This window comes from Ictidomys tridecemlineatus, chromosome 12 (assembly GCF_052094955.1).
Source record: "Ictidomys tridecemlineatus isolate mIctTri1 chromosome 12, mIctTri1.hap1, whole genome shotgun sequence".
NCBI classification, from domain to species: Eukaryota; Metazoa; Chordata; class Mammalia; order Rodentia; family Sciuridae; genus Ictidomys; species Ictidomys tridecemlineatus.
The window spans coordinates 71865359-71880515 of record NC_135488.1 but is presented as its reverse complement, the minus strand read 5'-3'; the positions used below and the strand labels follow the sequence as shown (position 1 = coordinate 71880515).

The 15157-nt window shown below is 33.6% G+C and overlaps 1 protein-coding gene and 1 non-coding gene across 5 annotated transcripts in view; one reads left to right on the top strand and one right to left on the bottom strand.

Annotated features, from left to right (window-relative positions):
• The window catches only part of Usp34 (ubiquitin specific peptidase 34), a 221209-nt gene that overhangs the window by 34910 nt on the left and 171142 nt on the right, over positions 1–15157 (bottom strand). For 3 of the 4 annotated variants that reach the window (XM_078029130.1, XM_078029131.1, XM_040270699.2), the window contains 9 exons: positions 10815–10879; positions 10647–10722; positions 10511–10558; positions 10301–10366; positions 6557–6637; positions 4368–4453; positions 3811–3979; positions 3642–3716; positions 2260–2411 (listed from right to left, as the gene is read on the bottom strand). In XM_078029130.1, coding sequence (XP_077885256.1) covers positions 2260–2411; positions 3642–3716; positions 3811–3979; positions 4368–4453; positions 6557–6637; positions 10301–10366; positions 10511–10558; positions 10647–10722; positions 10815–10879 — 818 coding nt within the window. The remainder of the gene's footprint in view (positions 1–2259; positions 2412–3641; positions 3717–3810; positions 3980–4367; positions 4454–6556; positions 6638–10300; positions 10367–10510; positions 10559–10646; positions 10723–10814; positions 10880–15157) is intronic. The other variant, XM_078029132.1, reaches the window with a different exon arrangement.
• Positions 3102–3174, top strand: Trnaa-agc (transfer RNA alanine (anticodon AGC)). Its single transcript has one exon. It is a non-coding gene; the product is annotated as a tRNA-Ala (tRNA).

Genomic DNA, 15157 nt, shown 5'->3' with positions numbered 1-15157 from the left:
AACATGGTCCTCTGTCCCCAAATTTCCTGCAAACTGGCCGTTTTAATCAAGGATATTTTGTATGTGGTAGTGTGGATTTTCATCAGGAGGCACACAATGAAGGGTTACTCTTTTTTGTAACATTTTCCAACAATGAAGATCATTGTCTATATCCATTATTTCATTCTGAGTTACAAAAAAGTGATACTTTAGTTCCAATACTCTTTGCTCATTTGTTAGCTCGAATCTCTATGATGATGAACTTTCCCTTATCCGCCACTTGGATGCCAAGAGGTTTACTTCTTGCAGGCATGATTAAAAAAAAATCTTTGATACCATTTCCTTTATCAGTTTTCAAAATAATGATTTGATTTCCTAGTAAACTCCAAAGGTCGTCAACAATTCTTTCAAATTTTCTAGTTATCATTTTGAACTTACAGATTTAAACATGTCTGATGTGTTTCACAGTCCACACTAATTTTTCTTATTTTTGATGCTCAAGTTGTACAGTCTATGACCAGCAGAAACCTAAGCCAGCTGTTGAATCCTTTTAACATGATGTTCTTTTAACATGATAACCTCCAGGCTTTCCAGAATAAAAAAAAATATATAAAAACTCCAAGATTCTCATTCATGTCTTGCCCAAAACCAAGGCACATAGTTACAGAATAATAATTCCAACTGGATAACAATATAATTTCTAAAAGTTTAGGACAATTTTGCAATTCCTTTTGTCTTTCATGATATATCCCACTAGAAATCTACAGTTAATGTGTTCTAAAAGTACGCTAATTCCTCTCCAGTGGCTATACCACCTCCTTAATATATAGTAAGGATCACTTATTTCATTATACTCTTGATTTTTAGGGATTGCTTCTTATTTATTTATTTATTTATAATTATACAAAACATTTACATAATTCCAAAGTTAAATCTACAAAACAATTTTGTTACGTCAATCTCCCATTTCTGTGCCCACCACATCGTTCCCCTCCCACTTCCATTGTTACTCAGTTTTCTAAAAACTGTTTCTGATTTTTATAGTTAGTTCTTGATATTTGTGGTAGTTATGTCTATGAACTGCTACAAACACTGAATTAACAAAAACCAAATCATTGTTTTTAAGGAAAATACAGAATTAGGTTCCTATGAGACTTGGGTCACAACAGTTTGATCAATTAATCAATATATTACTTTGTTTATGAGTATTTGTTTAAACACAGGTTCTTTAATATATACTGTTGATTCACTAACATTGAGCTTACAGCCAACAGCATTATGACTCATATCTGAATGAAACTTATCTGACACATGTATTTTCACCCTAAGGCACATTGCAACCTTCCTTGAGCTTAGGAACATAGACAGCACACTTCAGCACTACACTTGGGAATCATTTAAAAACAGTGAAATCACCAATGGAAAGCATAAACATCTGAAAAACGTGGCATACATCATGAAAAGTACATTGTTTACAACATTAAAACTGAAACAAGACGGCAGAGCTTTGCCTTGTTTGACTTCGACTGGGAAAGTATGTGTCAAGCAACTCAAATTTTTCATTGCTCTGCATATGTACATCTGCAAACGACTGTGAAAGTTTCTCAAATGCTGATTTGGGCATTACAATATAGCAAGCAGGTGAATTTGCAAATACGAAATACATAAATACCATTATATACACACATTCTCTCTTAGTCTCCCTTTTCTTAAGAAGATGCCATATACTTTTTTCCACCTTATTTGTTCGGGGATATAAAATATGCTATTTTTGTTTTGTTTTTAAGAAAGGGAAGGTTGATAGAGGGGAGTAAGGGGATTTGTATCAAACTTTATCCATGAGAAATTCCATATATTTTTAACCATAAGGGACACTACTGAATGTATACTTTGATTGTTCAACTGCTAGTCCCCCTTTGATGGACATTTTGCTATTTTCAGTTTCTTGCTATAAGAAGTACTGTTTCAATAAATAGCTTTGTGTGTATGTTTGTGTGTATCTTTCTGTATTTTGGGATACATATCTAGATGTAGAGATGCTAGGTTAAAGATGAATGCATATATAATTTTGCTAAACATTTACTGTTATTTCTAACATGACTCAGACAAAGTAAAAGTTTGGTAGAAAGGACTGAAATTCTTAAGCCACAAGAATTGATGAATACGGTGTTATTTAAAAGGAATTATGTAATAAAAAACAAATTAATAGTGATAAAACAATTACATGAGAAGATTAAAACCAAATATACATTAAGCATTTTGAATGTTGAAACATTTCACCTTTCTGAGCGAGACTGTTCAACCAAAAGAGCAACTAAAGCTATCATCTTTTCAAGGGCAGCTGGCCTGTATTTTTCTTCTGCCAGGGAAAGGATATCTTCTTCTTCTTCTTCCTCTTCTCCTTCTTCCTCTGATAACACTTCAACTTGAGGCTAAGGAGAACAAAATCCCATTTTGGTATGATGTTAGATTTTAACATCATCTTGACAACCACTGACTTATTTTATATAACTATTCAAGGCAGACAGTGTCAGGAACATGTATTGTGAAAAACCACCACTCAAAGGCTTAATCCTAACTGAAACACTCTAAACCATATTCAGGACATTTAGAGTGAGCTTTGTAGACCTGTAATGAATATGGTTCTCAACACTGACTTAACTAAAAGGATAAATCCTATAATAACATTTTTTTTCTTTTTTAACTTATAAGCAAGCCCCTTGGAAGCTAAGTCAAGATAAAAAATTATGAGTATGATAAAACCATGTTTTATTTAATAAAAATGTCACACAAAAGAAGAAATCCTCATTTAGAGAGTTTCCAGATAATCTAAATAGTAGGTATTTCAAAGGAATATTCATTAGAGCTCTGAAATACAAGAGAATAAAATGATATTATGATCTAAAAAAGCAAGAGAAAAGTAGTTAAAGGGATAAAAACACTATATATCACTTTGGACCCAGAAAAAGATTAAGATAGTGAAAATAGATGATGGCAATTCAATGTAGATCTCACAGACAATATAAAACTCATATAATACTTTAATACTATCAATGGACCATCTACTTAAGTTTGTCAAAGTCTTCTAAAACTTTAACAGCAAAGTTTTAAAAATTGGGGCTGGGGATATAGCTCAGTTGGTAGAGTGATTGCCTAGCATGCACAAGGCCCTGGGTTCAATCCCCAGCACCACCACCGATGAATGAATGAATCAATGAATGAATGAATGAATGAAGCAAGCATTAAAATTTTTGAGCTCAGTTGGTAGAGTGCTTGCCTAGTATGCACAAGGCCCTAGGTTCAGTCCCCAGCAACATCATCACCAATACATACATACATACATACATACAGCATTAAAATATTTGATAATAAAAATGTGCACCAAAACAAAACACTGCTTATAAGACTTCAAAGTAGGTGGTGGCTACTTGACTACATTTATTTAATTTGTTCCAGGACCTTACCAATTGAAACTTACTTCAATTGTTTCTTTGTTTGCTGTATCTACTATGATTATATTAATATCAACCAAACTTAGACCCCTAACATTACCTAATAGAAGGGATTTTTAAAAGATTCTAACATCTCATGACTGACTGTCTGATGCAAACTACTGGAAATATGGCCTCCAAGTCCCTAATATAAGACAGAACTTTACTCACATTTTCAGGTCCTTTGGTTCCCATGTAAAAATGTACCATTGTAGATATAGCTTGCAATGAAAGCAAAAACTGGCTCTAAAAGAATTGATTCAAAAATTTAAATTAAAACCAAATTCTAAATACGGAAAATAAGTCCATAATCCAACAAATAAACAAGATTAAGTCTCACCTCTTCTTCACCCATTTTGGCAAACTCATAAAGGAAGGCAAAATACTCTGTAAGGTGTTTACTATGAGGTTTTACACCATGTTCCATAATTAATAACAGAGTTCTCACAAATCGAGTAACACATGAACGACCGCCAATATCTTCTACTGAGGCATCCATATCATCTGACCTGAAATGCCAATTAGATATATCTTAGAGAATATATTAAGTTTGAGGACAAATACTGTCTGGGAGAAAAAAAAAAAAAGTTTTTAAAAACTTAAATTTATCTCACATATTTTTGTGATACTGGATACTAACTATAATAATGTAAGTAGTTATACTCCAATTACTGTGACTAAATGAATCTAAATAAAAAGACTAAGTCATAAAGTTATTTGTAGAGATTTTGCAATACACTTTATTTTTAAAAAATTGACTTCTTTTCTTGATTTGTATTATTATAGATTATGTTTAAACAAAACCATCTAAATATCTCCCTGTGGATATTTCAAAATATTTTACAGGCAGATGATCAAAAAAGCTTAAAAATTAAATGTTAAAGAAATACTTCTTACCCATCTTCCATTCCTGGCTGTAGATAGAGATGAGCATGCACAGGTCTCAGTCTCTGAATCACATGGATACACAAACGCTGGAACATCTATAAAGGAAAAGATGTGAGAACTTAAGAGTCAATTCATATCATAGTGAAAACACATTCTAAAAATTTAACATAATGAATATTCTCTACTGCCCAATTGTAGTTTGCCTGCAGATGAGTTTTTGACCTTCAAGGCCTCCTTGGAATCTCAATTAAAGACTAAAGATATGAGGCAAAGATGGTATTAAAAACAACATTTAAGCCAAGGTCACTGCCACACACCTGTAATTGCAGTAACTTGTGATGCTGGGGCAGGAGGATCAAAGGTTCAGAGCCAGCCTCAGCAACTTAGCAAGGCCCTAAGGAGCAAATTCCGGTCTCAAAAAAGGACTGGAGAAGTGTCTCAGTGGTTAAGCACTCCTGGGTTCAATCCCCAGTACCAGAAAAAAAATACAACAACCCCCCCCCCAACAAAATTCAAAGGTTGTGGGGGGGCCTAGAGGGAGGGGTATATCGGGGCGTATCTCAGTGGTAGAATCTGTAAGTGTACCTAGCATGCTCTGGGTTTAATACCCAGGACCAAATACAGCAACAAACAAAAAACCCAAAATCAAAAAAGAGTTTCATGACAAGGAGAAAAGATAACCAAAAGAAAAATTTCACTAAATCTTCTTAGTTGGTAAAGATAAGTAAAAATCAAATTTAGCCTCTATCTTCGGCAGAATAGTGGAGCAAGGCAGAACAGTTGCTTATCAGAGAGGGTCAATGGCTTGGGGAAGGAAATATAATTTAAGTTCTTCCAAGGGATACTTATATTAAGTGGATGCATATTCTCTAGAAAAGATATAAAATAGGCAAATAAGCATATGAAAAATTGTTCAATCTCATTAGATATAATAAAAATGCAAACCAAAACCACTAGGAGATACCACTTCATATCCACCTGGATAGCTGAAATAAATAAGAGTAGCAAGTTTTGGAGAAGATATGTTGAAACTGGAACCCTCATACATCAGTGGGAGAAATGTAAAATGATACAGTCACTAAGAACTGTCTGGTAGATTAAAATGTTAAATATAAGAGTGACCACATCACCTACCAATTCTACTTTTATGTATTTACCAAAAAGAAATGAAAATAATATTCAAGTAAAAATTTACACATAAATGTTTCTATCAGAATTCAAATTAGCCAAAAAGTAGAAACATCTCAAATGTTTCCAAACTGCTGAATGGATAAATAAAATGTGGTATTATCCATTCAATGGAATATTACTTGGTAAAAAAATAAAATAAAAATGAGAGAGAGAGAGATATGAAGAATGGATGCATGTTATAGCATGAATAAATCCTAAAAAGATTGCTAAATAAAAGTAGCAAGTCACAACTGAATACATACTGTATGATTTCATTTATATGAAATGATCACAAAGGCAAATCCACAGATATAGAAAGAAGCTTAGTAACTGTCAGGAGTGGAGAAGAATAGGGTTAATAAAAAAGGAACTGACTGATAATGAAATATGGGGTGTCTTGGAGAGGGGAATGATAAATGTTCTAAAGTCAATAGTTACGGTTCCACAACTCTATAAATATTAAAAACAAAAACCAAACAAACAAAAAACCCCCAAAAAACCCAGCCCACTAAATTTTACCCTATTTCAATTACAATTGGAAAGGGGCATAAAATATAGATTAAGTTTTTGGTTTTGTGTCACAAGTGACTACAAAGTTATATTTAAAATTTCATTACATAGTTTTCCCTTAAAATTTAGGGGACACAAATGGATTCATTTGATAATTCAGACTCTGTCAGAAATAAACAACATTCCATTCATTCAACTCTCATTACATTACTGTATCATGGTTAGAATATCTAAGGATCTGAAAAAGAATCAGTATAGGTCATAAAGAATCCAGGATAAGATCTGAAAAAAAAGAAGAAAGGCAATTTGAGCGTATCTTGCTGTATCTAGGAAATATTTATGGTTTTAAACTCTTAATTAGTGATAGCTGATGTTGAGAGATGCTGAGAAAACATAAGCAAAATTATTTTTATGGGAGAAGGCAGATCTTTTCAAACTGTTATCCTAGAATTAAGACATATTCACATGCAAATTTAGAATTAAATTGAAAGCTTTTCAATTTTCAAATTTTTTCTTACCTGTCTCACTATTTGATTAGGGCACTTTATCAGTATCTGCATTGGCCACCAGTCATCATCAGCCATGCGGTCTAGAAACCACTGTTAAGAAAACAGAATATACAATAAGTGTTGGCGAGGATGTGGGGGAAAAAGTACACTCATACACTGCTGGTGGGACTGCAAATTGGTCCAGCCAATATGGAAAGCGGTATGGAGATTTCTTGGAAAACTTGGAATGGAACCACCATTTGACCCAGCTATCCCTCTCGTGGGTCTATACCCAAAGGACTTGAAAACAGCATACTACAGGGACACAGCCACATCAATGTTTATAGCAGCACAATTCACAATAGCTAAACTGTGGAACCAAACCAGATGCCCTTCAACAGATGGAATGGATTAAAAAAAAAAAAAAAAGTGGCATATATACAGAATGGAATATTACTCAGCAATAAAAGAGAATAAAATCATGCCATTTGCAGGTAAATGGATGGAGTTAGAAGATAATGCTAAGTGAAGTTAGCCAATCCCCAAAAACAAATGCTGAATGTTTTCTTTGATATAAGGAGGCTGATTCTTAGTTGGATAGGGAGCAAGAGCATGAGAGGAATAGACAAACTAGATAGGGAAGAGGAGTTGGAGGGGAAGGGAGGGGCATGGGGTAATTAATGATGGTGAAATGTGATGATCATTACTATCCAAAGTACATGTATGAAGACATGAATTGGTATGAATATACTATGTATATAACCAGAGATATGACAAATTGTGCTCTATATATGTAATAAGAATTGTAATGCATTCTGCTGTCATGTATAAATAAAAAAAATTAAAAAAAAAAAACAGAACATCATTTCAACAGTCAAGCAATACTTGTTAAATTAGATAAAAAAAGGGAAGGGGAAATCACTGAAGATTTTACTTCTAATTATGTTCTGATCATTTTAACTTCTTACTGAAACAACTTCTCTAATTGTTAGAAAGCCTTACATCTAAAATAAGGTTCACCTCATTATACAACTCCAAGGATGCCATTTATATCTTAGTACATAACCTGCATGATGGCAACCTGAGGTAGTTAACATAAAACATAATACTTCCTTTTAGATCTCATAAATGTAACATTGTCCAATCTCTTGTTTCTATTAATAATAGGATCTCAGTATGAAACAAAAAAATTATGACTAATTATGAGTCTCTGGATCTATCAAACAGCCACGAGGAGGGAGGGGAACAAAGGTATAGGCTGAATAATATCAAGACAATATAGTCTTCTGACTATAAGCATGTGGAAAATCCTGCAGAAGATGGCATGGAGAGAAAATGGCATGGAAAGAAAAAAAAAGATGTTAACTATTACAGATGAAAAAGGTTTTAAAGAGACAAATGCAAAATATACATATTGTTAAATAGTTCATTCAAACTGAGTGGAAAAAAAATTTCTAGATAAAGAAAACTGAATACAAAGTGGGTATTAGAAGACATTGGGCTAGGGTTGTGGCTCAGTGGTAGAGTACTTGCCTAGCATGTGTGAGGTACTGGGTTCGATCCTCAGTACTACATAAAAAAATAAGTAAATAAAGTTTTAAAAAAAGACATTAAGGAATCATTTCTAATTTTCCTGGGATTAAATGGAATTCTAGTGATAGTTTAAAAAGTTATCATCTATTAGAAATATATACTAAGTGTTTATAGACAGAAAATAGTTATCTGGTTTAGCTTGAAAAGACTTTGCCTGAAAAAGGCATGGAGGCATAGAAAGAGATGTAACAGAATGAAATAATATTATCTGTTGAAATTAGGTAATAGGTACAGGCAAGTTCATTATGACTTTCCATTTTTGTGCATGTTTCCAAATTTTCACTATAAAATTTACTTATTTGTTTTTGTGGTACTGGAAATGAAACCCAGGAGTGCTCAACCCCTGAGCTATATGTCCCCAGTCCTTTTTAATTTTAATTTCATTAAGCTGCCTAAGCTAGCTTCATTCTTGTAATCCTCCTGCCTCAGTCTCCCAAATTGCTAGGATTCTAGGTATGCAACACTAAGCCTAGCTTAACTACAAAGTTTTTAACAGTCATACATTGTGTTTGAAATTTCTAATGACCAGATCCTCTTATTGTCTTACTATAAGGTAAAACTAAATGACTTTTTAAAATGAACTTTAAAAATTAGTCTAAATAAGTTTTAAACCAATTTCATCAACTGCACATTATGCTGCTATCTCTAACCTCTAGAAAATCCTAAAATCTGAATTCCTAGAGAGGTTTACAACTCTTTTTAGTTGCTTATCATAAGTTATTTTATTAAGATGGTAATATGGCTGTCATTAACCGAGTAGATTACCTTGAGGAGTGTATCTTTCTTAAAACTGAGGAAACTAAAATTAGACGTAAGATGTATACTAGGAATGGGTGGGTGGGAATTAGGTGTTTTAAAGCATTTTCTAATAACATTCTAAAGTAGTTTGGTTCAGTGATAGAGTGCTTGCCTGGCATGTGTGAGGCACTGGGTCTGATCCTCAGTACCACATGAAAATAAGTAAATAAAATAAAGATATTATGTCCATCTACAAATTAAAAAAAATAAAAATAAATTGCTAAGAATAACCTGGGTGTGGTGGTGCAGACCTGTATCCTAGCAGCTGGAGAGGATGAGGCAGGAGGACTGCAAGTTCAAAACCAGCCTCAGCAATTAAGTGAGGCCTTAAGCCATTCAGTGAGAACCTGTCTTTAATAAAATACAAAAAGAGTTGGGGATGTGGCTTAGTAGTTAAGCACCCATGGGTTTAATCCTCGGTATTAAAAAAAATTTTTTTTGGGGGGGAAGTATTTTATTTTTTTAATTTTGCTAAGAGTAGATCCTAAATGTCTTCATGCATACACACAAATGGTACCGAACGGTAATGGATATATGAATTAACCTGTGGTATACATTTCACGACCTATACATATATTTAAACATTACACTGAAAATCTTGAATACATGCAATTTTTAACAATATTTATTTCTTTTAGTTGTACACAATGCCTATTTATTTATTTATGTATGTATGTATGTATAAAAGAGAGAGGAGAGAGAGAATTTTTTAATATTTATTTTTCAGTTTACGGTGGACACAACATCTTTATTTTATTTTATGTGGTGCTGAGGATCCAACCCAGCGCCCCTTGCATGCCAGGCGAGCGCGTTACTGCTTGAGCCACATCCCCAGCCCTTTATTTATTTATTTATTTTTATGTGGTGCCGAGAATTGAACCTAGGGCCTTGCACGCACCAGGCGAGTGCTCTACCGCTGAGCCACAACCCAGTCCTGAATATATACAATTTTTATTTGTCAATTATACCTTAATAATACCAGGAAAAAACAAAAATACAACCAAAAAAATATCTGGGGCTGGGAGTGTAACTCAATGATAGAGCTCGTCTTATCATGTGTGAAGCCCCTGGTTTAATCCCCAGCACCATCAAAACAAGTTTTAAAAAAAAATTCTGGAACATCTTTTAAGTCTTCTATATTTTTTCGTTCTGTAACAGAAGGGGAAAAAAACCCTCAAGAATTTTAAAATAACTGATTATTTAGTCTAATAAGTTTGATTTAAAAAATTCTAACTTTTTAGCTATAAAATATAGGAAAAGTTGATTAGACTAGGTTCCCTATGATTTATAACAGATAAAATAATTTTGCTGTAATATTTTAGTTAAGAAGAAAAACAAAAAAGAAAATCATAAATTATGTATTATTTGAATTATTCACCTCACCTCACAAGCTGCTTGACTATTATTAAACTGTTTGGTCAGTAGTTCAATCCACTGAAGCATTGTGGGCTAAAAAAGAAAATAAATAAAAGAAGTCAGTCAGTCAAGGCACAGGGATTCCTGAGCCAAAGAGACAAAAACCAAAAGAACTGATAACACAAATGACAAAAAAAAAAAAAAAAACACAAAAAAACTACAAAACAGAACACATACCTTTTCTTTTGAATGAATAAATGTCTCTAGGACAAAAGATGTGCTTAACTGTAAGAAAAGATAAAAATAAGAAAAAAAGGTTTTAATCATTTTAAATTGACAAATTTGATGAACTTATCTGAAGTTTATATATTACCTTTGCTGTCATTAGAGATACAGCTTTAGGGTCTGGTAATGTACTTGGAATACAACTACACAACTGCCACATAAACCTAGAATTTAAAAAGAAAAACTCAAAATACTTACAGAAGAACATTTTAAAAATAAAATTTAAAAAACACTGCAGCAAATTTACCTAACTTACCCAAAATATGTGTGTTCAAAAATGTTTTTATCTTGAAGAAACTGCATATTGTCATGCCAAATCCACTGAGGGGGAAAAAAAATGTTAACATCAGGTACCAGAAGGTAGATTATTTCATTATATTTTACCAATACTTTTCTTAGACCAAAACTAAAACAACAAAAACTGAAAAACTATAAAAGAAAAAAGTATGTGCACTTAAAATTCATGTTTTTCCTGGTTAAAAACAAAAAACAAACAAAAAAACCAGAAAATTAGATACTAAACCTACTCTGTCCTTCATCTAGCTACCTCAAGCAATTGTGGGCCTTTAACATACTTTATAAATGTTTTGAAAGTAAGAATTCTGAAATTCTGTCCATCTTGAAAATAAAATATATAAATCAAGAATACCTAAGTTGTGTTCCATTTGGTAAGAACAGATTATAAGAGAAGGCTTATATTTAAATGTTGGCAAAAAAAAAAAATTTAAGTTTGGCCAGCCTAAATGAAAAGTGATTTCTTTGTATACTATAAACCAACAGGATCACTCTATGTTTGTGTTCATTTATCTCTCAAAACGCCTAAACATGCTTTAAGCTTTTGTAGACAGTTCTATTAAAAAAAAAAAATTCTGGTATACGGGATTGAACCTAATTTCCTATGCAGGCTAAAAGTATGTGTTCTACCCCTGAGCTACACAACCAACCCAATACAAATACTTTTATCTAGAACAAATTTATGTTCTGATTACTGATATTACTGGCTGTATTTTTTTATTTTCTGTTTTTGGTACTGGAGATTAAATGCAGGGGGGCTTTATCACTGAGCTATATCCCTATCCCATTTTCTTATTTTGAGATGAAGTCTCAATATGTCACTTAGGGCCTAAGTTGCTGAGGCTGGCCTTGATTGTTATCTTCCGGCCACCTGAGTCACTGTGACTAGAGGTGTGTGCCACCACTCCTGATTTACTGGCTGTATTTCTTGGAAATGCATTTCTGTATTTTGGCAATTGAGGTGGCAGGTTCATCTTTCATTGACAGTTCCAACCCTATCTTTAATTCTCCCCCTAAAAATTTTGAATTACTTCTACCTGCCTCCCCAGCCTACTAACCTGGCCTAGAAGCAGCTCTTCTAATCATTTAATAAATGAGCCCTAATAGGGCTCCTGATCCACAATGATATTTGAGAAATTGTAGACACAGTCATTCAACAGTCTACTTTAGAGTCCTTGAGCATTTCCAGGCTTCAGCTCTCCACAGAGCTGCAGTCTGGAGGGCAGTCTTACCACATTCTGTCTATCTCATTATATACCTCTTCAGAGCAAGGGAGCTCCATTCCAAACTTGATCCTTCTAGCCATGAAGTCAATATTATATCCAGGTCCCCTTTAACCCATGTGAACCTCATTTTTGGTCACCACCATCTGCTTCTGGTCCTAACACATACGTAGTCTCTGGGTTTCCACCATACTCAGTGCTTTTAGTTGTGCTCTATTTTTGTTGTACAGAAACATTCATGTTGTTTTTTTAAATACTACTTTTTATACTTTATCAATAATGTGTTTAGGAACAACTGGGAAAGTTAAGCGTGAAACCACTGCACTGCATTATTAGAACTTCCCTAGCTATTTTCTATATTATGATTCAATTTCATCTTGGTCATTCATCCTTCAATTAACTAAATATCACAGCCCAATAGTTCACCTTTCAATTCCTAGAGCAAATTTTGTCCTTCGTTTCGGGGGAGATGAGGGTGTACCAGTGATTGAACTCGGGGGCATTCAACCACTGAGCCACATCCCCAGTCCTATTTTGTATTTTATTTAGAGACAGATCTTACTGAGTTGTTTAGCGCATCTCTTTTGCTGAGGCTGGCTTTGAACTTACTATCTTTCTGCCTCAGCCTCCTGAGCTGCTGAGATTACAGCCCCTTTTTTAATGGAATCTCATGGGGCTAGGGATGTGGCTCTAGGATATAACACTTTGCCTCACAACCAGGAGGCTCTGGGTTTGATCCCCAGCACCACCAAATTTAAAAAAGAAAGAAATGAATTGGAATCTCATGATATTGCACAAGCTGGCCTTGAACTCTTGGGCTTAAGCAATCCTCTCATCTGAGCCTTCCCAGTGCTGGGATTAAGGTATAAGCCAGCTCTTATATAATATTCTCTTTGCCTAAGGATTCTTCACAAAATTACCTCTTAAATTTTCAAGTCTCAATTTACAGTTAACCTCCTAGAACTGACACTTAACCAGGAATCCCTATTAACTACCCTTTTTGAGAATTTCATTTGTATTTTGTGTAAAGTCATTACAATTTTTAATGTTTATTTAATTTAATCTCTTGTCTGGTTCTAAAATTTCATATGTCAACTTTTGGAAAAGTGTACTAAATAGCTATACTTAAATAAACCTATCAGACCAGATTCCAGTTAATACCTACATCAATGTTAAGTTTATACGTATTTTAAACATTTTAACTTAATTTTTAATAAAATATTATTAAAATATTATTTTAAAAAACAATCATAGGATAAAATGATTGTTTTAGGTCTGTAATCAGGAATACTCTAATGTACTTAGTAGAGCCTGCTTTTCTTCTTATAGTAAAGGTCTGAGATTTACTTTTGTCACAACTTTTTTTTTTCCCCCAGAATGATCTGGAAAGCTCTGGGGGTTCCTGGGACCATTACAGAAGGTCTGTGAGTTCAAAACAATTTTCTCAGTAAAACTGTTAACTCTCATTTTCTCCTGATCATACAATGAGATTTCCCAGATGAGTGAGATAACAAGATAGAATGCAGAAGCTGTTATGAGAATCCAGTTGTTTTGTCTCAAATTGGACATTAAAGAGATCTGCAAAAACTTAAAACAGGGCTACTTTTCTGAGTTGTTTTGTTCAGGGAAAAAAATAGATATTACTTACAAAATGTTATTTATGTAAGCATGTACTTAGTTCATTTTTGTTGTTTTTTAAATTGTTCTAAAATTTTAAGTTCTAATATGGTAAATATTGGAAGGCATATTTTTAAAAAAATCGTATTTTTAAAGTTCTCTAATGCAGTGTAGAGGTAACTAAGGATTAAACACAGGAGTGCTTTACTTGTAAACTACTATACATCCAATAGTCCTTTTTATTTTTATTTTTTGATGGTGCTGGGAATCAAACTTAGGGCCTCATGCTTTCCAGATTACCACTCAGCCACATCCCTAGCCCCACCCTCCAGTCTAACCAAATTGTTGGAACTTGCAATCCTCCCAATTCAGCCTCCAGGAGTTGCTGGGATTACACCAGCATGCATGGCATGGTCAAAAATAACTTTTAAAAATACAAAGGAGGGTGGGCTTGTAGCTCAGGGGTAGAGCACTGGCCTAGCACATGAGGCACTGGGTTCCATCCTAGCAGTACATAAAAGTAAATGAAATAGTTATTTTGTCCATTTACAACTAAAACTTAAAAATAAAAAAGAATATTAAAAAATCCTGAGACCAGCAAGTTTGGGAACCACTAATGTAATAAACAATATACATCAAGGTTTTTCTTAAAATTTCATTTTATTTCACATGTAGGTTAATAGCCATTAAATATTTTTAATCCTTATATAGAGCATTCTACCATAGAGCTATGTGCTATGTTCAACCAAGTCCACTGTTTTTTTTTTTTTTTTTTGGTTGTTGTTGTTGTTTTTTGGTGTGTGTGTGTGTGGGGGGGTGTGTGCTGGGGATTAAACCTAGGGCTTTGTGCATGGCAAGGCAAGAACTCTACTAAGTTATATCCAAGTCCACTCAGTTTTAAGACTTGATTCCAACAGTGAAAAAGTAATTATTTTATTCCTTATAGTAAAAGTCTAGATGGAAAAATATTTGTCAGGTATTTCTTTCTGGAGAAGATCTACTTTCTATATTTATGGCTTCCTGTGTTTCACGGACATGATACACATTTCATTATGTAACCAAAAATGTACTAATACTACCACCACCACCAAAGAAAAAGCCTCATTATTCAAATGAGGCATTTTTTAACATACAAAATAAATTTTAAATTTATTTCAAATGCACTGTAGGATCAGTATACAACTTGGTGGTGGAGTGCTTGCCTGGTATTCATGAAGCACTGCATTTGATACCCAGCACCACCCAAACCCAACCAAAACAAAACCCCCAAATCTTAAATGCATACTTAAATGTTTATCTGATTCATGAAGAAGGAACAAACCACCCAATACAAGAGAGAAAATTATCAACCTCATGAATCATTTGTGAGCATATCCTCATTCCATTAATCTTTTCAGCTTTCTAATTTTTCTTCACTTTCTCCGATAATTATTTTCAACTTCCTTTAATTTCACATATTTTTCAT